General features: G+C 43.0%; 1 protein-coding gene across 1 annotated transcript in view; it reads left to right on the top strand.

Moving 5' to 3' along the window:
- celsr3 (cadherin, EGF LAG seven-pass G-type receptor 3) overlaps positions 1-27,399 on the top strand; it is a 243,391-nt gene that overhangs the window by 106,120 nt on the left and 109,872 nt on the right. The window contains exons 5-9 of the mRNA XM_067999063.1: positions 3,279-3,367; positions 11,396-11,553; positions 19,757-19,920; positions 25,207-25,332; positions 26,238-26,407. Coding sequence (XP_067855164.1) covers positions 3,279-3,367; positions 11,396-11,553; positions 19,757-19,920; positions 25,207-25,332; positions 26,238-26,407 — 707 coding nt within the window. The remainder of the gene's footprint in view (positions 1-3,278; positions 3,368-11,395; positions 11,554-19,756; positions 19,921-25,206; positions 25,333-26,237; positions 26,408-27,399) is intronic.

Here is a 27,399-nt window from a genome sequence, read left to right as displayed (position 1 = left end):
CTGCCAACACTACTCTGTCACATCACCCCTCACACCCACTCAAACCTCATCCTCATCTTACCTGCACTTACTCACCTCGCCAGTACTTATCCCGCCACTACCACTCAACCCAATCCTCATATAATCTCATGGCTCTATCTCATACTCACCCTCTCATGCATCTCTTTCACGGTCAGCCTCACTCAACCTGCCACTACCTGTGATGCAGCCACAGGGCATGCATCACAAATGCGCAGTAGGCAGCGTAAGGCAAACGTGTTGTGAGCATCAAGGGGATGCACAAGGGTGTTTGAGGGTTTGTCATGGTTTTTGCTTATATTTAATTTCTGACCAACTCACGTCATATATTGGCACCACTACTGCCACGTCTTTGCGAATCCTGTCTGGTTTGTGCAATAATGCCCTTTCCTGAGGATCACAATGAAGACCCACACCTGATGCCACCCATTGTGTCACTGCAGAGTGGGTGTAGGTGTATTTGCAGGGCTCTTTTGTGCAGACGACTGAGAGACGTCGGCGATGTCACCGATGGCACCCTGGAAGGATGTGGAGGAGAAGTTGTTGAGGGCAGTGGTGACTTTGACAGCGACAGGTACAAAGATGGTGCTCGGGCCAGCCGGGAGCAGCTCGGCATGAAGGAGGCTGCAGATGACCACGACTACATGTCGAGTGACTCTGAGCGTCCATGTGCACTGCTGCTTAGCAAGGTCCAGGAAGCTGAGCCTCGGTCTGTGGACCCTGTGGCGAGGGTAGTGGTAGTGCCCTCTGCGACCCATCTCTCTCTGCCATTGCCCTCCCTCCTGCTGTGCAGGTGGATGTGTCACAGCACTGTGTTGTGAAGCTCCACATGTCACAGGTGGACAGCGTGGCCGGCGAGGCTGGTGATGCTGTTCGCCCTCCGAGGAAGTCATGACTGCAGCTACGGCGGCTCCCATCCGGAAGATGTACATCTGAGGGGGTCCGCAAGGAGGTACATTTGTCTGGACCCCGGGATAAGTGTGCAAGTTGGTGAATTATGTTGTTAGGAGGAGGGTGGTGGAGGCCAAACTTTGTCCCAAGTGACAGAGTGGCCTCCTGCAATGAGTGAGGGTCTCCCCCCCCCCCCCCCCCCCCCACACCTGTCAAATGGATCTTTGCAGCTGCCACAGGCTGATGGCTGCAACAGGTCCATTTGAACTGGGAGTGTTTCCCCCAGTACGGGAAACAGTCCCAGTTGTTTGTAAAATCCCACCCCATGTAAAATATCTCCTTAATCAGGTCTCTAAACGACCTGAAATACCGAAATAAATACTTTAAGTGGCACCCCGCCGGCTTTAATTGCCTGCGGGTGTCCCACATGCGGGGTCTGCGCACGCATGTCAGCGCGCCTGTGGGAAACCCGGAAGTGGGCGGGTTGGAGCCGGGCTCCCGACCCGCCTCAGGAATCCCCAATTTTCGGAGCCCCCCCTGCCAGGAACGCTCCCGATCGCGGGTGCTAATATCGGGCCCTTTGTGTCTGTTGTCAAAAAAGAGGGGGACGATGCAAATATTATAGTTAAGGAGGAAGAGTGTGAAATATTTGATGGGATAAACATTGTGAGAGAGGAAGTATTAAGGGGTTTAGCATCTTTAAAAGTAGATGAATCGCCAGGCCCAGATGAAATGTACCCCAGGCTGTTGAGAAGCAAGGGAGGAAATAGCGAAGGCCCTGACCATCATTTTCCAATCCTCCCTGGCTACAGGCGTGGTGCCGGAGGATTGGAGGACTGCTAGCGTTGTACCATTGTTTAAAAAGGGAGAAAGGGATATACTCAGTAATTATAGGCCAGTCAGTCTAACCTTGGTGTTGACAAATTATTGGAACCGATTCTGAGGGACAGCATAAATCGTCATTTAGAAAGGCATGGTTAATCAAGGACAGTCAGTGTGGATTTGTTACGAAAAGGTCATGTCTAACTGACTTGATTGAATTTTTTGAGGAGGTAACAAGGAGGGTCAATGCGGGTAACGCGTTTGATGTAGTGTACATGGATTTTAGCAAGGCTTTTGACAAGGTCCCACAAGGCAGACTGGTCAAAAAAGTAAAAGCCCATGGGATCCAAGGGTAAGTGGCAAGTTAGATCCAAAATTGGCTTTGTGGCAGGAAGTGAAGGGTAATGGTCAACGGGTGTTTTTGTGACTAGAAGACTGTTTCCAGTGAGGTTCTGCAGGGCTCAGTACTAGGTCCCTTGCTTTTTGTGGTATATATTAGTGATTTGGACTTGAATGTAGGGGGCATGATCAAGAAGTTTGCAGATGACACAAAAATTGGCCGTGTGGTTGATAGTGAGGAGGAAAGCTGTAGACTGCAGGAAGATATCAGCAGACTGGTCAGGTGGGCAGAAAATTGGCAAATGGAATTGAATCCAGAGAAGTGTGAGGTAATGCGTTTGGGGAGGACAAACAAGGCAAGGGAGTACACAATAAATGGGAGGCTACTGAGAAGTGTAGAGGAAGTGAAGGTCCTTGGAGTGCATGTCCACAGATCCCTGAAGGTAGCAGGACAAGTAGATAAGGTGCTTAAGAAGGCATATGGGATACTTTCCTTTATTAGCCGAGGCGTAGAATATAAGAGCAGGGAGGTTATGATAGAACTGTATAAAACACTAGTTAGGACACAGCTTGAGTACTGCGTACAGTTCTGGTCACCACATTACAGGAAAGATGTGATTGCACTGGAGAGGGTACAGAGGAGATTTAGGAGGATGTTGCCAGGGCTGGAGAATTTTAGCTATGGGAAAAGATTGGATAGGCTGTGGTTGTTTTCTTTGGAACAGAGGAGGCTGAGGGGAGATTTAATTGAGGTATATAAAATTATGACGGGACTAGATAGAGTGGATGTGGAGGATCTATTTCCCTTAGCAGAGGGGTCAGTAACCAGGGGGCATAGATTTAAAATAATTGGTAGAAGGATTAAGAGGAGCTGAGGAGAATTTTTTTCAGCCAGAGGGTGATGGGGGTCTGGAACTCACTGCCTAAAAGGGTGGTAGAAGCAGAAACCCTCAACTCATTTAAAAAGTACTTGGATGTGCACTTGAAATGGCGTAACCTACAGGGCTATGGACCAAGTGCTGGAAAGTTGGATTAAGCTGGATAGCTCTTTTTTGGCTGGCACAATGGACCAAATGGAATCCTTCTGTGCCGTAACTTTCTATGATTCTATGATTAAAATAAATACAGCAGCTGAATTGTGAAACATTGCAACTATTCACTTAAAAATGCATCCTTAAAGTCTGCATGTTGGGGTGTTCTTTTTGCAGGGGAGTCAATGACGGTGGTAACCCCGTATCTTCCTGGAGGTGTCAGCGATGGTCAGTGGCACACGGTACAGGTCCAATACTACAACAAGGTAGTAAGTTAATACCAATTCTGTATTACCGTGTTTTTTTTACATTTTGAAATTTTGAAAAGTTCTCCCTTGTTTTGGAATGTTTTCTAAGCAGCTAACCTGCTGATAGGTCAATGGCTGTGTGCAAACCTATGCTAGGAAGTTTGCAAGACCAGTTTGGGCTGAGTCACTTTCTAGTTTTCCTTCCTTTGAGAAGTGCTGGACGGCAGCCTGCGCTAGGTAGTGTGGCTGAGATTGGAATTCTTGTAGGGAACTGTGGATGTGATTTTGCATCATACTGCTTTGCATAATAAGAATATGGAGGAAACAAAGCCATGTAATTATAATAAGTTACAATGGAGAAATAAATGCAACAGAGAAAATAAAGGCAATAGGAAAACATAATGTAGAGATTGCAGTAATTGTCAATATACCAGTACGGGTGACAGTTGGAGGTAATGTCCATTATCCATTTAAGTATTCATTAAACTTTCTCCTTTTTCTCTCCTGTCTGCCAGAAAATTCTATTTCTGGATTATCTTCAGCATAATCACGGCAACTGGATAAATATAAATTGTGACAAGTCGCAGAGTTATATGTTTCAATCAGGTTCCAGAGTCGAAATTCCTCCCCTAGTCTCTTTTCACTGGCTTTATTTCTGAACTACGAGGTAGGACAGTACATTAGGTCAGTACTGAGAATCTCCCGCAGATTAAAACTGGAAATAAAATTAGTGTATATTTTGAGGAGGTGCTGAGCAGAAGTCCATGTCCTTCCACACAAAGAGGAGGGAAAAATCAGAGGGAGAGGTGTGCGCAGGATAGTCGTCTTGTAGCTAATCCAGAATGGCAGTGCTGCAAGTCTGAGGGCAGATTGCCTGCTCTTTTTTGCAGCAGTAGTTGGTTTGTGGCCTGGAAGACTAGGAGGATTGGAAAGAAAATTGAGGTATTTTATAGCCTCAAAGAAAATCCACAAACAATCGTGGAGGCTTGCTGTAACAAACCAGTTTAGTGGGTTATTATTTTTCAGATCTATCATCACTGTCGTTGTCAATCCCCGTTTCTTGTATTGTTGGTTTGCAGCTCAATAGAGCAGATCAATTGTGGGCAGGCTTGATCTTATGACTGTAATGCAACCTTGATAATAACTCTGCTACGTGAAGTGGTACTCCATTGTTGAATCCTTCATTCAAGTGATATATAATATATTTCCTTTATTAGCCAAGGCATAGAATATAAGAGCAGGAAGGTTATGCTAGAACTGTGTAAAACTCTAGTTAGACAACAACTTGAGTACTGCGTACAGTTCTGATCACCACATTACAGGAAAGATGTGATTGCACTAGAGAGGGTACAGGGGAGATTTACGAGGATGTTGCCAGGACTGAAAAATTTTAGCTATGGGAAAAGATTGGAAAGGCTGGGGTTGTTTTTCTTTGGAACAAAGGAAGCTGAGGGGAGATTTAATTGAGCTGTATAAAATTATGAGGGGCCTAGATAGAGTAAATAGGAAGGACCTATTTCCCTTAGCAGAGGGGTCAGTGACCAGGAGGCATAGATTATAAATAATTGGTAGAAGGATTAGAGAGGAGCTGAGGAGAATTTTTTTCAGCCAGAAGGTGGTTGGGGGTCTGGAACTCACTGCCTGAAAGGGTGGTAGAAGCAGAAACCCTCAACTCATTTAAAAAGTACATGGGATGTGCACTTGAAGTGCCGTAACCTACAAGGCTACGGACTAAGTGCTGGCAAATGGGATTAAGCTGGATAGCTCTTTTCGACCGGCACACACACGATGGGCTGAATGGCCTCCTTCTGTGCCGTAACTTTTTATGATTCTGTTATATATATATATATATATATATATGTGTTTTGTTGAGTTCAGTAAACAGCAGCTCACTTGAATGAATTCAAAATTAAATTTCAGAAAAAAGACAATAGTTTTCTCTGTTGTACAGTCACTCGTTAATCTGTACAATGACTTAGAAACTCCTTTCTGATGTCAGCAACTTCATAATGATCAAAGTCATAGGGACAATATCATTTTGGTATTTACTTTTGTTCAGTAATTTCCCCCAGCTTAATGATTCGGTTTGTATCTTGGGGTCTTGGAGGCTACTCTGTCAAGCAACCATCAGTGCACACCCTGGTGATCCAGCGCCATTTTGTGATCTGTAATGTGGCCTCAGCTTTTCACCATATATATTAATGACTTGGATGAAGGAATAGAGAGTTGTATATCCAAGTTTGCAGATGACACTAAGCTAGGAGGCACGGTAAGTTGTCTAGTTGGGAGCAGGAAGTTAAAAAGGGACATAGACAGACTGAGTGGGCAAAAAATGGCAGATGGAATTCGGGTTTGGAGAAGTGTGAGGTCATCCACTTTGGATCTGGAAAACACAAATTGAAATGTTTCCTTAATGGTGGAGGAGCAAAGAGATTTAAGTGCCCATGTGCACAGATCACTAAAAGCACAGGTACAAAAAGTGATCAAAAAGGCTAATGGAATGTTGGCTTTTATCTAAAGCTATCTGGAGTAGCTTCTGTAAATGAGGCATTTCACCTTGGTGGGGAAAGCTAGAACTGTCGAACTTATCCTGCTTGAATTTCAACTTCTACCTGCTGGTATTGGCAGACTGGCATTGATGCCTTGCATAGCCAGAGCACCAAGACAATTCCTTGCTCTTTTTCAAATAGTGCCATGGGATCTTTTACATCCACAGCAACAGGTAGATGGGACCTCTTTAAAAACCATGGGTATGATTTTGACTCCGAGCCGGGAAGGGGACGGCGGGGTCAAATTGTGGAAGGGAAACCCGGATGTACGGGTTTCCTGGATATCCTTACAATTTTGACATAAGGACATCTTTTTTTTGTCGGTTTGCCGTCCGAGTAACTGGCCTGATTGACAGTCTGGCCTCAGTCGGACGGGTGAGCAGCCAGGGAGAGGAAATGTTCATGTAAGTCTTCAGCTAAGTCTTTGATTGTATGGATGGGGGGGGGGGCGGGGGGAGCGCGCATGTGTGGGCATGGGGCACAGATGGGCATGGGTGGGCACGGGGGCACCGGTGGACATGGGGGCTCCAGTGGGCATGGGCATCACGGGAGGGGGGCCAGTCATGGGGGGAGGGTTCGGGTGTCAGTCATGGGGGGGTGTCAGGATGGGGGTCGTTGGGGGGGGTTGGGGGTCATAGGGGTCCACGATCATTTGGGGGGATGCGGAGATCGGATGGAGGGTCTGTGAATGTTTGGTTGGGGGGACGGGGTCGGAGTTTAGATGGAGGGGTCCACGATCGTTGTAGGGTGGGGGGGTTGGGAGATGTGAGGGTGGAGGGAGGGCTCACGATCGATGAAGGGTCATTGCAGGTTGGCTTGTTGGGACTGGGGGAAGCACTCCTGCTCCTCCGGGCCCACAAGCTGTGCCAGAAAGGCACTTACCTGCAATCTTGGGCCTTCCAGCCTCCTTTCACGTGGCGTAAAGGAGAAGACCCAGGAATCCCGACTCCCAGGGGTTGAAATTGCAAATTCTGCAAAAATGGAGGCCCGCAGCCTCCTTGATAGATTTTAGTCACCAACCCGCCTCCTGGGAGCGGGTTGGTTGCCCGCCCCTTGCCCCATCTCGGTGAAAACCAGAAATGGGCGGATTGGAGGCAGGTTGTGGGGTGAGTCTGAAATGGTTGTGATTTTGAATGCCCCCCTGCCCCCAACCCACCCGTTTTTCAAATGTTAAAAATCATGCCCCATGGGTTTCATTTCAGAAGTTAGTTACTAGGAAACCTTGTGTCTTATATGTATTGTATTGAGGATAGGGTGCGAAGCATGTTATGCAGTCTGATTTCAATCTTGCAAATGGATCAAATCACAGCAAATTCAAATTAGATCTCTATCCAGTTTTTTACAGCACTTTTATGGACAGCTTTTTTTTTCAGATTGGACCAGAGGCATACGTGTATTTCTTTGCGACGGAGTACTCTCACCCAAGTAATCTTGTGGTGGGGCCATTGCTGAGCAGAATGATTGAACATCTACATTAAATACCCGGGTGACTATTAATATAATAAATTGTTCCCTCGAGTGTTGCCCTGTTCTTCAAGGCTAGAACCATTACTATACAATAGAAAATCAAAAAACAAACAAACAAAAAAAAGCACTCGAGTGGATAGATTGAAATAAAAGCAGAACATGTTGAAAGTGCACAGCAGTTGAGACATAGACATAGACATAGAAACTTAGAAAATAGGAGCAGGAGTAGGCCATTCGGCCCTTAGAGCCTGCTCCGCCATTCAATATGATCATGGCTGATCCTCTATCTCAATACATATTCCCGCTCTCTCCCCATACCCCTTGATGCCTTTTGTGTCTAGAAATCAATCTAGCTCTATCTTAAATATATTCAGTGACTTGGCCTCCGCAGCCATCTGTGGTAGAGAATTCCACAGGTTCACCACCCTCTGAGTGAAGAAATTTCTCCTCATCTCAGTCCTAAATGTCCTACCCCGTATCCTGAGACTGTGACCCCTCGTTCTGGACCCCCCCCCCCCCCCCCCACCCTAGCCAGGGGAAACATCCTGTATCCAGTCTGTCTAGCCCTGTCAGAATTTTATATGTTTCAATGAGATCCCCTCTCATTCTTCTAAACTCGAGTGAATACAGGCCGAGTCTACCCAATCTCTCCTCATACGACAGTCCTGCCATCCCAGGAATCAGTCTGGTGAACCTTCGCTGCACTCCCTTTATGGCAAGTATATCCTTTCTTAGAGACAACACGAATGAGAAAGAAATGCTAATGTTTTAGTTGTAACCTTTTGTTACAACAGCTGATACATTAATCTGACTTTCTCTCTCAGATGCTGACTGACATGCTATCTCTTTCTAGTGATTACTGTTTTTGTTTTAGATTTCCAATGTTACTGGCTTTTGTCTTTATCTCTTCTGGTTGATGGTTTGAAGATCACTGCACTGAAGTGCACCATGAAACCCCTTTCTTTCCAAAGTTAGGAGCCAATTGTGCACATTTTAACAATAGAAGAAAGAAAAATATCTTGATCACAGTTCTCCAGTCTGTTCTGATGTATTCTCTTTTAATAACATTACAGATGTTGACACCCTTTCAAACTTTGTGCACAGTCTTTGTTAGGAGATTTGTCAAAGGAAGTATAGAGATAGTTTGAAGGTCGTGCCAATATAACATTACACCAACACAGATCCCTCACCAGCAACTCAAGTCATGAGCTGGGCTAATGATTGCACCCTAGGGCAATGTTTCCACTTCCTTCCTGATGTGGGAGGTTTATTAACAAGTAGGTTGCAATAGTACTAGCAGGCTAATGTTTTCAGGCAATGACAGTCCCATCTGGATGCAATCAACTCATCTTTCTTAAGTACTGAATTTAACTTCTATAGCTTTATATAAGAATTTGCAGGTGATTAGAAAATCTTGATAATTTAATTTTCACACATCTGAAAATATGTCTATACTGGGGAAGGAGCTTTGTTTTGAATTCTCATTCCATATAGAAGGTAGACAAAGAAGAGAGCAAGGGAAAGAGAAAGATACCTACATTAAAAAGTGGACATGTACATAGGAATAGAATAGAGAATAAAGGGCTATATCTCCTTGTGGATTGCATGGTTACCACAGGTAAAACCATTTTCTTGAAAGCTCACATTTACATGTTTGTACAATTTGGGGAAAATTGGGAATAAGTGACCAGCTTCAGGAAAAAGAGAAGGGGAGTAAATTGGAGGTCAGTTTGTGAGAAACCCATTCAAAATGAACAGAAAAAAATAAACATTAATTTAAACTCTTTAATAATCTGTGTTGCGTAAATCATTTTGTGAGGAGGGGGTCATGTCAGACAGGAGGAAAATACAATTCATGTTTCTTCCTGCAAGGGCCCCCTCTCTGTACATGAATTTTTGAGGTAATGTAACCAGTAATGTTTTATGAGGTATCCAAAACTGTTTGATCCATGAATTAGTGTTTTTTATAACACCATCTCTTACCATGAGAAATTGCTCTTGATTAATTGTAATTGGTTTACTGATTTCATAAAAAGGGTGGAACTGTTCCCTATTCATTTCTATATATGGTAATATTTTATCAATGGACACCACCTAGGGAATGCTATTTTTCACATATGAAAGTAAACTAGCACGAAATATAAAAACGTATTGTAAGAGCTTCTACAAGTATGTAAAAAGGAACAGAGTAGCAAAAGTAAACCTTGGTCCCTCAGAGGTTGAGACAGGAGAAATTATATTGGGGAATCAGGAAATGGCAGATGCATTAAACCAATATTTTGTATCTGTCTTCACAATAGAAGACACAAAAAGCATATCAAAAATAATGGGGAACCAAGGGGTAAATGAGAGTGAGGAACTTCAAACAATTAATATCACTAGGGAAAAAGTACTGGACAAACTAATGGGACTAAAAGCTGACAAATCCCCTCGACCTGATGGCCTACATCCTAAGGTTCTAAAAGAGGTGGCTGCAGAGATAGTGGATGCATTGGTTATGATCTTTCAAAATTCTCAAGATTCTGGAATGGTCCCAGTGGACTGGAAGGTAACAAATGTTACCCCTCTATTCAAGAAGGGAGGGAGAGAAAAAAAAGAGAACTACAGGCCTGTTAGCCTGACATCAGAGGTCGGGAAAATGCTGGCATCCATTATTAAGGAAGTGGTAATAGAGCACTTAGAAAATCATAATAGGATTAGGCAGAGTCAACATGGTTTTATGAATGGGAAATCGTGTTTGCCAAATTTATTCGAGTTTTTTGAGGATGTAACTAACAGAGTAGATAAAGGGGAACCAGTGGATGTTGTATATTTGGATTTTCAGAAGGCTTTCAATAAGGTGCCACATAAAAGGTTGTTACACAAGGTAAGGGCTCATGGGGTTGGGGGTAATATATTAGCATGGATAGAGGATTGATTAAAGGACAGAAAACAGAGTGTAGGGATAAACAGGTCATTCTCAGGTTGGCAGTCTGTAACTGGTGGAGTGCTGCAAGGATCAGTGCTTGGGCCTCAGCTGTTTACAATCTATATTAATGACTTAGATGAAGGGACCGAGTGTAATGTATCCAAGTTTGCTGACGATACAAAGCTATGTGGGAAAGTAAGCTGTGAGGAGGACATAAAGAGTCTGCAAAGGGATATAGACAGGTTAAGTGAGTGGACAAGAAGGTGGCAGATGGAATATAATGTGGAGAAATTAGAGGTTATTCACTTTGGTAGGAAGAATAGAAAAACAGAATATTTTTTAAATGGTGAGAAACTATTAAATGTTGGGTGTCCTCATACAAGAAACACAAAAAGTTAGCATGCAGGTACAGCAAGCAATTAGGAAAGCAAATGGCATGTTGGCCTTTATTGCAAGGGGGCTGGAGTACAAGAGTAAGGAAATCTTACTACAGTTGTACAGGGCTTTGGTGAGTCCTCACCTGGAGTACTGCATACAGTTTTGGTCTCCTTATTCAAGGAAGGATATACTTGGCTTAGAGGCGGTGCAACAAAGGTTCACTAGATCGATTCCTGGGCTGAGAGGGTTGTCCTATGAGGAGAGGTTGAGTAAAATGGGCCTATACTCTCTGGAGTTTAGAAGAATGAGAGGTGATCTCATATAAGATTCTGAGGGGGCTTTACAGAGTAGATGCTGAGAGGTTGTTTCTCTGGAGAGTCTAGAATTAGAGGGCATAGTCGCAGGATAAGGGGTCGGCCATTTAAGACTGAGATGAGGAGGAATTTCTTCACTCAGAGAGTTGTGAATCTTTGGAATTCTCTACCCGAGAGGGCTGTGGATGCTGAGTCGTTGGATGTATTCAACGCTAAGATAGATTGATTTTTGGACTCTAGGGGAATCAAGGGATATGGGGATCTGACAGAAAAATGGAGTTGAGATCGAAGATCAGCCATGATCTGATTGAATGATGGAGCAAGCTTGAGGGGCCGTATGGCCTACTCCTGCTCCTATTTCTTATGTTCTTATGTAACCCAATGTCTAGCCTTTATGTGAGTGTCTTGTTTATGTGCATTCTTCTTTCAGCCGAAAATTGGGTCATTGGGAGTTGCACAAGGTCCCACAGAGCAGAAGGTGGCAATCTTAACAGTTGATGACTGTGACACCTCCATTGCTGTGCGTTTTGGGGATGATATTGGAAACTATTCATGTGCTGCAGAAGGTGTACAGTCCAGCTCCAAGAAGTAAGTGTATAAAATATGCCCGTGAAAATTACTGATGTTATACAACATCTGTTTGGTGTGAACAAATGATTCGTGTTGGTGGTTTGTGCCACCATTGAAACTTTTTCTTGAAAGATTGTTGGTCAATTGCTTTTTAAACCATTTGCTCCTGCATTGTGTCTTCTTTGTATCTTATTATTTAACTTTTTTCTCACTGATATACTGTGTGGCATCGCTATGTGTGTCACTCCATTTCCCTCAATAAATCTGCACTGAGAACTACGGCCAAAATCAACAAAAAAAATGTTAACATTCATGATGAGGCTGCATTTGATGAGTGTTCCCCTTCAAAGTGGTTCTGATGAGTAATTTAATTTCAAAACTCTTTTGGAACTCATAAAATGTTACTCATGGTGACATTGAGGATACACTGTTCTGTAATGCGGCCCTCTGGAAACCCAGTGACAACTTTGACTGCAGCTTATAGCAGAGTCACGAAGCTGAGTGCTGTTGATGGAAAATTGTTCACTTCCAAAAAGCTCAGCTAATCTTCCAGTGGGGAAGAAAAAAACCATCTGCCTCAAGGATCCATGATATTGCAGGTTCATTAAAACCTCACACATTTAAATATATTACCTGTACCCTGCAAGCAGAATCAGTGTATATGGGCAATTGATTAGAGATTTTTGCAGGGTGCCTGCGATGTTAAGCCTTGGATTGAGGTTTTGGTGGTACTGGAGTACCATCAAACTTCAATCCAAGGCTTAACATTGCAGACACCCTTCAGGTTTGGTGATGTTTGATTGAAGTGGAGTATGTTGCTGAGGTTGTGGGTGAGAGGCTGGGGTGTGTATAAAGGTCAAAGTGGGAGGTGGGGGAGAGCCTTTGAATTCACAGAGGGTGCATGGAATCAATGCATGAAAAATTCTAATCCATGCAGCTATGCAGGAAAATTTAGATTTGTCTGGTCTCTGAGATGCCCCAACCTTGTTAAATATGAGTTTCTCTACACTTGACTTGTCTAATAGAGCCTTTGAACTAACTGAGAAAGTGGAAGGATGCATAGAGAGACTAACACGTTAACTTGCATTAGGTTCTCTCATACATTATCTAGCATATATTCATAGTGAGCAAGTCTGCTCTGTGCATCTCTAGCACTGGCCAAATATAGTCTGACTGGTATTTTTGCAGTCTTTAGTTGAACCCTTCAAGGTCTAACACTCTGGCACCTACCCGTATTGATTCATATAAGCTTCCATGATATTGAATTTCAATCTAACTCCTGTTTCAGGTGGCCTGGAATTTGTTTAGGGCCCACCTCTATTTCTCAGCACAAAGGCACAGTCTAACCCTGAGAAACAAACTTTGTTCACTATTTCTTCCAAAGAGGATTTTCAAATCTTACTCCAGTCTACATCAGAAAATCAGAAGACATTGTTTCCTGTGCAATCTTTAACATCTTTCCGGGTCCCTAAATGAGCAACTCAGAGCATGTGATCTCCTGCCCTTCAAGCCCAGCAAGCTTCCAATCAGCACACTTGAGATTTTACCCGTAGACTGGAAAATTATGTTTCTCACATACTGGAAGGCTCATAGATGTCAAGAGGTTCATCCTAACCAGCTTTTGGACATTTTTCAAACCAACAGATGAAGCCTCCAGGATTGGATTAAGCTGTTTAATCCTTTCTTCATGATAGAATAGACCCTGCAAAGAGAACTCGGGTACTTTGTCTAGCCAGCCAAAAATCTCAGACAGCACACAGTTTTCATTTGACTAAGTGGCAGCTGATAAAGGGTAGTGAAGAAGCAGTGTTAACCACGGGATAAAGTTTATTGATGTTCAGCTGGTGAAATTTTGTCCCATTCCATTAATAGTTGATTTCTGTCCAATTTTCTAGAGCAGGACCTACAGCAGCACACATCGCCCATCTCCCTGTGGTAACACCTCCTGGAGCCCAGAGACAGCAAACCTCTGTTATGAATAATGTTTAAAAAGAATAATGAATGCAATGAAACAATTATGGGAAGTCTCACAGGGAGTAATGTATTTGTACTTCTTAACAGATTTCAATATAGGTCTGTAAGAGACTGAGGGGGAGGGAAGATCCTGGAATTTTAATTGCAATAGCACCATTTATACAAAACAAACTTTAATACTTTTTTATAAAAGAGCTCTCCTTAATTGAAATAGCCAATGGGGATGAAATTCTTTGTGGGCTGTAGTGCAAAACAGGCAATAGCAAATTGGCAGCTCGTCTTGCACTCCGCCCAGTTTTCTTTTCCATTGATTTAAATCGGGCGGTGTAAAACGGGCTACTGATTCGCTATTGCCTGTTTTGTGTTACTGCGCGAAACAAACTTTACCCCCTATGAATTTAAATTTGTTACTTCCACACTAACCTCCACATTATTTCCATAAGTAACAATAGAAAAGCCTGTAGCTGGCTTCTAAAAATAATAGAGTTGAATTTTTATAGCTGTCGGAGAAACAACAAAATAGTTCTCATTGAGGATTCATGGTTTTAATCAAGCTTCAACAAGGACCAGAGAAAAACTGTGCTACAAACTAGTAACACAAGAGTTTATTATAATGTTTATGTATTTTTTGAATTACAATTTTTATTGAATTTCCAAGGTAGTGCTTTTGAAAATAGTTTAGAAAATCTCAAATCCTAACATTCTGTTGAGCATTGGTACACCTATGGTGAGGGATTTGTCGGCTTTTGGTTGTCATACTTACTGGAAGTGAAGAATTGTGATTCATTTGCTACAATCATGAAAGGGCATTGATAGGAAGAGCTCTGGCTATGTGATGATTCTTGTATCTTAGTAGTTTAGAAGTGCATCTTTTAGGCAATTTTACAGTGATTCTTCAGATTAGTGACACTCATGGGTGGAAATTTTAGTGGAGTAGTTAGTGCATTTGGGTGAAATCCGAGAGGTGAGCGCGGTGTAAAAGGAGAGTCTGAGAGCGAGAAGAGAGTCCGAGAGGTGAAAGCAATGTAAAAGTAGAGTCCGAGAGATGAGCGCAGTGCAAAAGGAGAGTCCGAGAGGTGAGCGCAGTGTAAAAGGAGAGTCTAGAGAGCGGGAAGAGAGTCCGAGAGGTGAATGTAGTGTAAATCTAAGGCAAGTCATGGCAGCAGAGCTCACACCCATGATATGCACCTCCTGCACTATGTGGGAAGTCATGGACACGATCGGTGGCCCTGGCGACCATGTGTGCAGGAAGTGTGTCCAGCTGCAGCTACTGGCTAACTGTATTTCGGAGCTGGAGCTGCCGGTAGATTCACAGTGGAGCATCCGCAATGCTGAGATTATCGTGGATAGCACGTTCAGTGAGGTGGTCACACCGCAGGTAAAGATTATGCAGGCAGAAAGGAAATGGGTGACCGCCAGGCAGAGTAAAAGGACTAGGCAGGTAGAGCAGGAGTCCCCTGGGGCTATCTCCCTCTCAAACAGATATATCGCTTTGGATACTGTTGGGGGAGATGGCTTATCAGGGGAAAGCAGCAAGAGACAAAGTTTGTGGCACCACAGGTGGCTCTGCTGCACAGGAGGGGAGGAATAAGAGTGGCAGGGCTATATTGATAGGGGATTCAATTGTAAGGAGAACAGATAGGCGTTTCTGCGGCCACAAACGTCACTCCAGGATGGTATGTTGCCTCCCTGGTGCTAGGGTCAAGGATGTCACGGAGGGGCTGCAAGGCATTCTGGAGGGGGAGGGTGAACAGTCAGCAGTCGTGGTCCATATCAGTACCAGCGACATAGGTTAAAAAAAAGGGATGAGGTCCTGCAAGGTGAATTTAAGGAGTTAGGAGATAAATTAAAAAGCAGGACCTCAAAGGTAGTGATCCCAGGATTACTACCAGTGCCACGTGCTAGTGAGTATAGGAACAGGAGAATAGAACCAGATGAATGCATGGCTGCAGGGATGGTGTAGGAGGGAGGGATTTAGATTCCTGGGACATTGGGACTGGTTCTGGGGAAGGTGTGACCTGTACAAGCGGGACGGGTTACACCTGAGCAGGACTGGGACTGATGTCCTCGTAGGGGTATTTGCTAGTGCTGTTGGGGAAGGTTTAAACTAGAATGGCAGGGGGATGGGAACCTGAGCAGGGAGACAGAGGAGGGGGAAACAAGGATAGAAACAAAAGACAGAAAGGGAAGAAGCAATAGTGGACGGCAGAGAAAACAAGGGTGAAAAACAAATAGAGCCATAGTGCAAAATAAAACTAAGATGACTAGCAATCTTAAAAAGACAAGTCTAAAGGCATTGTGTCTTAATGCGCGGAGCATTCGCAATAAGGTAGATTAATTAACAGCGCAGATAGATATTAACGGTTATGATATAGGTTGCGATTACAGAGACATGGCTGCAGGGTGACCAAGGATGGGAACTGAACATCCCGGGGTATTCAATATTTAGGAAGGACAGGCAAAAAGGGAAAGGAGGTGGGGTAGCATTGTTAGTAAAGGAGGAAATCAATGCAATAGTGAGGAAGAATATTGGCTCAGAAAATCACGATATGGAATCTGTATGGGTGGAGCAAAGAAACACCAAGGGGCAGAAAACGTTAGTGGGGGTTGTCTATAGGCCCCCAAACAGCAGTGGAGAAGTAGGGGAGGGCATTAAGCAGGAAATTAGAGATGCATGCAAGAAGGGTACAACTATAATCATGGGTGACTTTAATCTACATTTAGATTGGTCAAACCAAATTAGCACTAATACTGTGGGGGAGGAATTCCTGAAGTGTGTACGTGATGGTTTTCTAGACCAATACGTTGAGGAACCAACTAGAGAACAGGCGATCCTAGACTGGGTATTGTGCAATGAGAAAGGATTAATTAACAATCTTGTTGTGCGGGGTCCCTTAGGGAAGAGCGACCATAACATGATAGAATTCCTCATTAAGATGGAGAGTGAAGTAGTTGAATCTGAAACTAGGGTCCTGAATCTAAATAAAGGAAATTACGAAAGTATGAGGTACGAGTTGGCTACGATAGATTGGGGAACTTTACTAAAAGGGATGACGGTGGATAGGCAATGGCTAATATCTAAAGAACGTGTGCAGGAATTACAACAATTATTCATTCCTGTCTGGTGCAAAAATAAAACAGGAAAGGTGGCTCAGCCATGGCTTACAAAAGAAATTAGGGATAGTATTAGATCCAAAGAGGAGACATATAAAATTGCCAGAAAAAGTGGCAAGCCTGAGGATTGGGAGCAGTTCAGAATTCAGCAAAGGAGGACAAAGAGATTGATTAAGAAGGGAAAAATAGAGTTTTAGAGTAAACTAGCAGGGAACATAAAAACTGACTGTAAAAGCTTCTATAAATATGTCAAGAGAAAAAGATTAGTGAAGACAAATGTAGGTCCCTTACAGTCAGAAATGGGGGAAATTATAATGGGGAACAAAGAAATGGCAGAACAATTAAACACATACTTTGCTTCTGTCTTCACAAAGGAGAACACAAATAACCTGCCAGAAATGTTAGGGAACCAAGAGTGTAGTGAGAGGGAGGAACTGAAGGAAACCAGTATTAGTAAAAAAAATAGTGCTAGGGAAATTAATGGGGCTAAAGGCTGACAAATCCCCAGGGCCTGATAATCTATATCCCAGAGTACTAAAGGAAGTGTCCCTGGAAATAGTGGATGCATTGGTGATCATCTTCCAAAATTCTATAGACTCTGGAACAGTTCTTACAGATTGGAGGGTGGAAAATGTAACCCCACTATTTAAAATAGGAGGGAGAGAAAAAACAGGGAATTACGGACCAGTTAGCCTAACATCAGTAGTGGGGAAAATGCTAGAGTCTATTATAAAAGATGTGATAACAGAACGCTTGGATGGCATTAATGGGATTGGACAAAGGTCAGCATGGGTTTATGAAAGGGAAATCATGCTTAACAAATCTACTGGAGTTTTTTGAGGATGTAACAAGTCGAATAGATTGGGGAGAACCAGTGGATGTGTATTTGGATTTGCAGAAGGCTTTTGATACAGTCCCACACAAGAGGTTTGTGTGCAAAATGAAAGCACATGGGATTGGGGGGAATATACTGGCATGGATTGAGAATTGGTTGACAGACAGGAAACAGAGAGTAGGACTAAACGGGTCTTTTTTTGGGTGGCAGGCAGTGACTAGTGGGGTACCGCAGGGATCAGTGCTTGGGCCCCAGCTATTCACAATATATATCAATGATTTGGATGAGGGAACTAAATGTAACATTTCCAAGTTTGCAGACGACACAAAGGGGTGGAATGTGAGCTGTGAGGAGGATGCAAAGAGGCTCCAATGTGATTTAGACAAGTTGGGTGAGTGAGCAAGAACAGTATGATGTGGATAAATGTGAGGTTATCCACTTTGGTTGTAAAAACAGAAAGGCAGATTATTATCTGAATGGTGATAGATTGGGAAAAGGGGAGGTGCAACGAGACCTGGGTGTCCTTGTGCACCATTTGCTGAAAGCGAGCATTCAGGTGCAGCAAGCAGTTAGGAGGGCGAATGTTATGTTGGCCTTCATTGCAAAAGGATTTGAGAACAGGAACAGGGATGTCGTACTGCAGTTGTACAGGGCCTTGGTGAGACCACACCTGGAGTATTGTGTGCAGTTTTGGTCTCCTTATCTGAGGAAAGATGTCCTTGCCATGGAGGGAGTGCAACGAAGGTTTACCAGACTGATTCCTGGGATGGCAGGACTGACGTATGAGGAGAGGTTGGGTCGACTAGGCCTATCTTCACTAGAGTTTAGAAGAATGAGAGGTGATCACATCGAAACATATAAAGTTCTAACAGGACTAAAAAGACCAGATGCAGAGAGGATGTTCCCGATGGCTGGGGAGTCCAGAACCAAGGGTCACAGTCTCAGGATATGGGGTATGTCATTTAGAACCGAGATGAGGAGAAATTTCTTCACTCAGAGGATGGTGAACCTGTGGAATTCTCTACCACAGAAGGCAGTGGAGACCAAGTCATTAGATGTATTCAAGAAGGAGATAGATACATTTCTTAATGCTAAAGGGATCAAGGGATATGGGTAAAAAGCGGGAACAGGGTACTGAGTTAGACGATCAGCTATGATCATTTTGAATGGCGGAGCAAAGCCGAATGGCCTACTCCTGCTCCTATTTTCTATGTTTCTATGTTTCTTCATTTATTGAACAAAATTGTTCACCTGTTTAAACTAAACTTTTAAACATTAAAATTTCCATTTCCCATATGAGACATGCTGTGGCTTCGCTGAGTAAAATTGTCAATTAGTGCCAAATTAGGGATGGTTTTGTGATGTGAGCCCTTGCCCACTGGGAACTGGATTGACACAGCCCATACTCATTTTACATTGGACCCTTACACTCAGCAGATAGAGATAAATTTCATCCCATCAATCTGGGCAATATTTGAACCCAGGTGCCAGAGGTGAAGGGCCAGTATCTACCTCATTGCACCACCCAGTTCCCAATTATTATTTACTTTGGCTTCATTTTGTTTTATTTATTACTGATGACATAAATTGCCTCAATTGAGCATTCTGAAGATTTACCTGAAGAAACTAACTTGATGGGTCATTGAGCTGACAGTGCACAGAAGATGAATTCACACATACGCACTTGAAATAACATGAGAAGGACCTTGGGTTAGTGATGGCTATTGTTAATTCTTTTTTTTTCGTACTGTCAGACCCAATAACTCCTCAATACCAGTTTCGCTGATGTCAACAGTACTGACTGTTGCAGCAAAAGTATCCCCAAGAGATAAACAGAAATAGACCAAGTGGTGTTAGAAGATCATAATGGCTTTTAGAAAAAGTACCAGTAGTAACATTCACCCTTAAAAATCTAGTAAGTTGCTGTTCCTGGAATATATTTGTCTTCCCATAACATTTTGTACCGATAACGTACTGACATGCTGTTTGTGTAGTATTAAGATACTTGGTTATTCTTTTGCGAGACATGGCATTCCACCAATTTTGGGTTACCATTCATTATATAACATTTACTAAGCAATGATTTACAGTAAGTGAAATCGGGGTAGTTTCACAAATCTCGAGATTTCATTGATCACAACTGAAGTTGGACTGTTATTTGTGAGGTTACTGGAATCCCTAAACTTCATAACTGCCTTGTAACTTTGACTCGCAGTTAGCTGTCACTATATATCTGGATGTAAATTATTGCGCAAGGAAAGTATCCTATAACATTATACATTTGCCATTAACCAAAAGGTCCCTGGATCTCACTGGCCCCTTACTGCTTGGGGGTGTCCCAAACCTACCGGAGAATTTTCCAGTCGTTAACAGGGAGTTTGTGGGGTGTATGAAAGAACTTCACATTGACAACAAGCGTGTTGACATGGCAACCTACATTGCCAATAATGGCACCTTTCCAGGTAATGGAGATTACGTACTTCTTATTCTTGTTGGTTGACAGTACACTGTATGTGTGGGGTTATTTCTCACTCTTTCTTTGTGTGCACAGTCTGTATAAAATGTATGTTATTTTCCTCTAAAAGTGCTTAGCATTGCATTTCAGATAGTTGTATTCATAGATGGTTGGTATTCACTTGTACTGCTGATTTTCATAAAATGGTAAGATATATAAAACTTATCAGGGCTAAGATGATGTGGATCTGTTGCTGGGACTTATTTCTCAAGTGCCTTGTAACAACTAAACCCTGTTAAGTGTTACTGCTTGTAAAACAGTCCACTCTGTGTTACCATATTCATTTCTCTGAAGTGTAGTATAGAATAACAGATACCTGAAAGAAATGGGGCTATAATTCAATTGAGGTCGTTCCTTTGACACCCTAAAATTAGAGATGGAAGCTTGAGCAATTTTTTATATTTTTTAAGAATGAATTATACCCATCTGTAATCCCTTTTAAGTATTTGTTATTCTTTGTTCCATTATGTTAATATCCATTATGTATCCATTATTGTTAATGGATATAATTCATTAATAAAAGTTATTGGGAACAAGTACATGGAGCCAATATCAGTTTATATAATAGAGCTGGAAGGAGTTCTGTGGAACCTGTTAAAATTACACATAAACAGTACTGGAGAATATGGTCACATCAAAGAGCAAAAACTGAAATTAGACAATAAGAAAGTTAATTAAATGGTTTAGATGAGTTGCTCTGAACAATTAATATTTAATATCACTTGTCATACTGATGGTAGATTATTAATGCAAAATGGTCATTTGTGATCCTGAAGGTTAATTATGAGCATTGGCAGAATGCAAGTTGGTATGATTTATATCCCATGAGTGAGATAACTTGGCAAAGTTATGAATGAGTTATAGTTAGTGCCACAAGAGATGTATGCAGCAACAAATTGCATTTATATAACACCTTTATCATAGAAAAACATCTCAAGACACTTCAGAGAGGCATGAGGAAAATGGGCACTGAGATAAAGATGGAGAGAATGCCAGAGAGTGGGGTATAGGCAGCTAAAAACATACAGTTGCCAATGGTGGAGCAACGAGAGAGTTGGATACACAAGAGGATGGAGTCAAAGGAATGGAGTGCTTCAGGAGTTGTAGGGCTGAATGATGTTGCAGAGATAAGGTTTTGGGACCAGCAGCCAATGTAAGTCAGCGACAACCAGGATGATATTCAAGTAGGACTTGGTGCAGGATAGGATACAAGCAGCAGAGTTTTGGATGAGCTGGAACTTGTGGAGGGTGAAGGATGGGAGGCTGGTAAGGAGACCACAGGAGTAATTAAATCTGAAAGTGACAAAAGCACGGATGAGCTTTTGAGAGACAGATGGGCTGATGAAGAGGCAAAGATGAATGATATGCAATTTAAAGTAGGTAGTCTTCAGTCTTTGTGATGGAGAGGATATGGAGTTGAAAACTCATCTCAGGGTGGTACAGGAAGCCCAGGTTACAACAGTCTTTTTTTTATTTGTTCATGGGATGTGGGCGTCACTGGCGAGGCCAGCATTTATTGCCCATCCCTAATTGCCCTTTAGAAGGTGGTGGTGAGCCGCCGCCTTGAACCACTGCAGTCCGTTTGGTGAAGGTTCTCCCACAGTGCTGTTAGGAAGGGAGTTCCAGGATTTTGACCCAGTGACAATGAAGAAATGGCGATATATTTCCAAGTCGGAATGGTGTGTGACTTGGAGGGGAACGTGCAGGTGGTGGTGTTCCCATGTGCCTGCTGCCCTTGTCCTTCTAGGTGGTAGAGGCCGTGGGTTTGGGAGGTGCTGTCGAAGAAGCCTTGGCGAGTTGCTGCAGTGCATCCTGTGGATGGTACGCACTGAAGCCATGGTGCGGCGGTGGTGAAGGGAGTGAATGTTTAGAGTGGTGGATGGGGTGCCAATCAAGTGGGCTGTTTTGTCCTGGATGGTGTCGAGCTTCTTGAGTGTTGTTGGAGCTGCACTATCCAGGCAAGTGGAGAGTATTCTATCACACTCCTGACTTGTCCCTTGTAGATGGTGGAAAGGCTTTGTGGAGTCAGGAGGTGAGTCACTTGCTGCAGAATACCCAGCCTCTGACCTGCTCTTGTAGCCACAGTATTTATGTGGCTGGTCCAGTTAAGTTTCTGGTCAACGGTGACCCCAAGGATGTTGACGGTGGGGGATTCAGCGATGGTAATGCTGTTGAATGTCAAGGGGAGGTGGTTAAACTCTCTCTTGTTGGAGATGGTCATCGCTTGGCATTTGTCTGGCGCGAAAGTTACTTGCCACTTATGAGCCCAAGCCTGGATGTTGTCCAGGTCTTGTTGCATGCGGGCACGGACTGCTTCATTATCTGAAGGTTTGCGAATGTAACTGAACACTGTGCAATCATCAGCGAACATCCCCATTTCTGACCTTATGATGAAGGGAAGGTCATTGATGAAGCAGCTGAAGATGGTTGTGCCCAGGACAATACCCTGAGGAACTCCCGCAGCAATGACCTGGGGCTGAGATGATTGGCCTCCAGCAACCAATATCATCTTCCTTTGTGCTAGGTATGACTCCAGCCACTGGAGAGTTTTCCTCCTGATTCCCATTGACTTCAATTTTACTAGGGCTCCTTGGTGCCACACTCGATCAAATGCTGCCTTGATGTCAAGGGCAGTCACCCTCACCTCGCCTCTGGAATTCAGCTCTTTTGTCCATGTTTGGACCAAGGCTGTAATGAGGTCTGGAGCCGAGTGGTCCTGGCAGAACCCAAACTGAGCATCGGTGAGCAGGTTATTGGTGAGTAAGTGCCGCTTGATAGCACTGTTTCAGCCTGAGACAGTGGCCAGGATGGAGTCAGTGGTGAAGGAATGGTGTTTGTGGTGCAGGTGGAAAACAATGTCTTCCCTGTGTTTAGCTGGAGGAAGTTAAAACTCTTCCACGAATGGCTGTTAGGTAAGCAGTCTGAACGCACAGAGGCGGTAGAGGGCCCAAGACAATTGGTGGAGTGGTAGAGTTGGATGTCATCAGTGTACATTTGGAAGTTGACTTAACTCAAGGCAGATGAATCCCCTGGACCTGATGGCTTACATCCTAGGGTCTTGAGGGAAGTGGCAGTAGGGATTGTGGATGCTTTGGTAATAATTTTCCAAGATTCTCTGGACTCGGCAAAGGTCCCGGCAGATTGGAAAACTGCTAATGTAACACCCTTATTTAAAAAGGGTAGTCGGCAGAAGGCTGGAAATTATAGACCAGTGAGCCTAACATCTGTGGTGGGTAAAATTTTGGAGTCTATTATTAAGGAGACAGTAGAGGAACATTTGGATAAACATAATTTAATAGGACAAAGTCAGCATGGCTTTATGAAGGGGAAGTCATGTCTGACAAATTTGCTTGAGTTCTTTGAGGACATAACGTACAGGGTGGATAAAGGGGAACCAGTGGACGTAGTGTATTTAGACTTCCAGAAGGCATTCGACAAGGTGCCACATAAAAGATTATTGCTCAAGATAAAGAATCACTGGATTGGGGGTAATATTCTGGCATGGGTGGAGGATTGGTTATCTAACAGGAAGCAGAGAGTTGGGATAAATGGTTCATTCTCGGACTGGCAACCAGTAGCCAGTGGTGTTCCGCAGGGGTCGGTGCTGGGTCCCCAACTCTTTACAATCTATATTAACGATTTGGAGGAGGGGACCGAGTGTAACATATCAAAGTTTGCAGATGATACAAAGATGGGAGGGAAAGTGGAGAGTGAGGAGGACATAAAAAACTTACAAGGGGAAATAGACAGGCTGGGTGAGTGGGCGGAGATTTGGCAGATGCAATACAATATTGGAAAATGTGAGGTTATGCACTTTGGCAGGAAAAATCAGAGAGCAAGTTATTATCTTAATGGCGAGAAACTGGAAAGTACTGCAGTACAAAGGGATCTGGGGGTCCTAGTGCAAGAAAATCAAAAAGTTAGTATGCAGGTGCAGCAGGTGATCAAGAAGGCCAACAGAATGTTGGCTTTTATTGCTCGGGGGATAGAATATAAAAACAGGGAGGTATTGCTGCAGTTATATAAGGTATTGGTGAGTCCGCACCTGGAATACTGTATACAGTTTTGGTGTCCATACTTAAGAAAAGACATACTTGCTCTCGAGGCAGTACAAAGAAGGTTCACTCGGTTCATCCCGGGGATGAGGGGGCGGACATATGAGGAGAGGTTGAGTAGATTGGGACTCTACTCATTGGAGTTCAGAAGAATGAGAGGCGATCTTATTGAAACATATAAAATTGTGAAGGGGCTTGATTGGGTGGATGCGGTAAGGATGTTCCCAAGGATGGGTGAAACTAGAACTAGAGGGCATAATCTTAGAATAAGGGGCTGCTCTTTCAAAACTGAGATGAGGAGAAACTTCTTCACTCAGAGGGTAGTAGGTCTGTGGAATTTGCTGCCCCTGGAAGCTGTGGAAGCTACATCATTAAATAAATTTAAAACAGAAATAAACAGTTTCCTAGAAGTAAATGGAATTAGGGGTTACGGGGAGCGGGCAGGAAATTGGACATGAATTTAGATTTGAGGTTAGGATCAGATCAGCCATGATCTTATTGAATGGCGGAGCAGGCTCGAGGGGCCGATTGGCCTACTCCTGCTCCTATTTCTTATGTTCTTTTGTTCTTATCTCCGCTGATGATGTCAAGGGCCAGCATGTAGATGAGGCAGAGGAGGGAGCGAAGGATGGATCCTGGGGGGTGGGGGAGGGGGGTCTCCAGCCATTGTATTCCACACCTCTTCAGTAGTTCATTTTATATCCTATGTAAGATACATAATTAAAATTTACATTGAAAAAGTTAAAATGAAGCAGAAAATGGTGGAAATATTTTGCATCTGAAAAAGACAGGCTAACATTTTGGCTGGCGACTCTTCATCAGAGCTGAATGATGAAATGAGAAAAGTTGAATATAAATTTTGGTTTAAATGAGAACTAAATTGATTTGCAGATTGCATACTGGTTCTAGCGCTGATGCAGTGAGACATTTTATTCTTCGCCGTGCTATGATGTAATTTTCAGTAAATATGAAGAATATTTCAGAGGTCTTAGAGACGAGAGAACCATAGCACAATGAACCCTGCAGTTCCATTTTCTTTGGATCACAATCCAGATCTTAGAATTTGAAAGATCTGCGTTTTGACATGTCTTCCAAGTAGTTCCTAGCTATTTCTGTAATTTAGCGTCACGTTGATTCTTGAACTCTGGGTTTTTGGTGTGTCCCACAATCTTCTTCAGGTTGCAATACGAAGCAGCCATTCTGTGATTCAAACCCATGTAAGAACGGAGGCACGTGCATGGTTATCTGGGGGACCTTTCTCTGCGAATGCCCTCTGGGGTTTGGAAGCAAGGACTGTGGACAAGGTAAGCCACGGCTGAGAGATTACGGCATTGTGTGGATAAGAAAGGAACAGTCAAATAATCAGCATTTGAATTTTTTTTTAAGTGCTTTTATTTTTGTAGCAACATTTCTATTTTGAGGCACCAGAGCCTGTCAAACTTACACTGTGGGTTCCAGCATTTGAAACCAATAATGTGCTGCAGACTAAAGTAAGCATGTTCATAAAAGCAACTGTTAAGGAAGCACAGTTCATTGAGGCATTAATGCACCGCGAAATAGAGCTGTAAGATGTGGCTCTTCCAAACTATAATTCCCTAACCTACTGCTAGTGCACGTTTCCTGGCAGCCAGTTAGATTAACATTGATAGGTGGCTGAAAATGGGTCATGCAACTGTCCTACTAATTTGATAGTGGAATATAGCATGGGGAAGGGGGGTTGGGGATCAACAGAATTTAGAAAGTCTGCAAAAATTGATTGGGTACAGGATGTCTGTATATTATGAAACACTGTAGGTGTAAGGTGTTCTTTTACTTTAAACAAAGGTTTGGTACAAGCCTTTTTATTTGTTTATTAAAAGGCTTGTATAATACAATGCATTTTATCTTCCATTGTATTCACTTTGCTAATTTGTATTTATACCTCAGAATGTACCTAGTACTAATACACATATTTCCTTTGTATTGTGGGGTCTACATTTCAGCATGTCTTCTGGTCTTCTATATCATAAATATATAGCTCACTATCTCCATTGCATTGTGGGGTCTCTTTTTCACTAACACACAAATCTCAGAATATCTCGTGACATCCAGATCACTAACGCATACCTATCACAGAAGCTGCATTGTTCAAGTATTTTCCTGAAAAATGTAGTCTGTTATGGCAATCTTATCATTTTCACTTCTCTTTCCTGTGTGCATTTCTTTGCAGTGATGCACCATCCCTTCCATTTCCTTGGAAATAGTTTGCTATCCTGGGATTTTAAGAATGACGTGAAGATCTCTACTCCGTGGTTCCTTGGGCTTATGTTTCGAACACGTCACACTGAGGCCGTGCTGGTGCAGGCTCATGCTGGACAGTACACCACCATTCTCTGCCAGGTATTATACCATAATGTGCTTCTGCCATTCAATCCAGAGCTCTTTCACACCATTTACAGTCAACTTTGGAGAGATTGCCCACAGTGCCAATGACTCCGTGGGTACAGAGGCAAGTAGTTTACAAAAGTTCAAGTTGGCTAGATATTCCTACTTGCATTAATGCTCACCTACGTACCCAAGAAACCACACAAAACATCATTAGTTCTCTCTTTCTCACGTCCACACATATATATACATCCCTAACTGTAAAACTGATTATGGCCCCTATAGACAGCTGTACTTTTTGATGTTGTCCCTCAACCAGTTCATCTAATTTAAAAGCTTAGGTTGAAAACTTCAACCCATTAAAATTTTCTGTATTAATTGTCCCCTTCTCTGGTTTATTGACAGAGAATAGATACAAATTAAATAAACTGGGAATGGTAAATCAGGAGACTTGTTCTCTCTGCCTGCAGACATGTACTTCCTATTTACAGAGTGACATTATCACAAATGTGAGAAGCCTGCCTGTCCTCCCTTTAGGGAATAGTACATGATATGAAGTATCGTTGACATGCATGCAAGCAGGGTGGTCTCCTAGATGCCTGCCTGAGATGGTTCCTGGTCTTTGTGTGAAGGCAGATAATCAAGGAGTTAGCTGGGCTGTGAGTGATATTGCTAATTAGTGTAACTTTTGAGCAGATTGCCCAAACTCTCTCCACATAGGACCCTCACAGCTGTTATAGAGAGAAAACATTATTCTCAGCAATCTGGACTTGATTTAAACCCATATCCCTCAGATGAATAGAATAGTGTTCAAAACAGTTAATTCAGCAAGTTTCCTGCAGGTAAATGGTTTTACATTTTATACTTGCCTTGGGTTTTCCCCTCATTTGTGTTTTCTGTCCTTGGTGACTTTAAATGTATTTTTTATGTTAAAATATGTAATATTTATTTAGGGCAGCAGGGACTGATGCACGCCTGTACAGCTGAGAAGTTCCATTGTTTTGTCT

The sequence above is a fragment of the Heptranchias perlo genome, chromosome 17, assembly GCF_035084215.1.
Source record: "Heptranchias perlo isolate sHepPer1 chromosome 17, sHepPer1.hap1, whole genome shotgun sequence".
In the NCBI taxonomy this organism is placed as follows: domain Eukaryota; kingdom Metazoa; phylum Chordata; class Chondrichthyes; order Hexanchiformes; family Hexanchidae; genus Heptranchias; species Heptranchias perlo.
The sequence above is the reverse complement of the archived record's forward strand: the minus strand, read 5'-3'. Positions and strand labels throughout refer to the sequence as shown.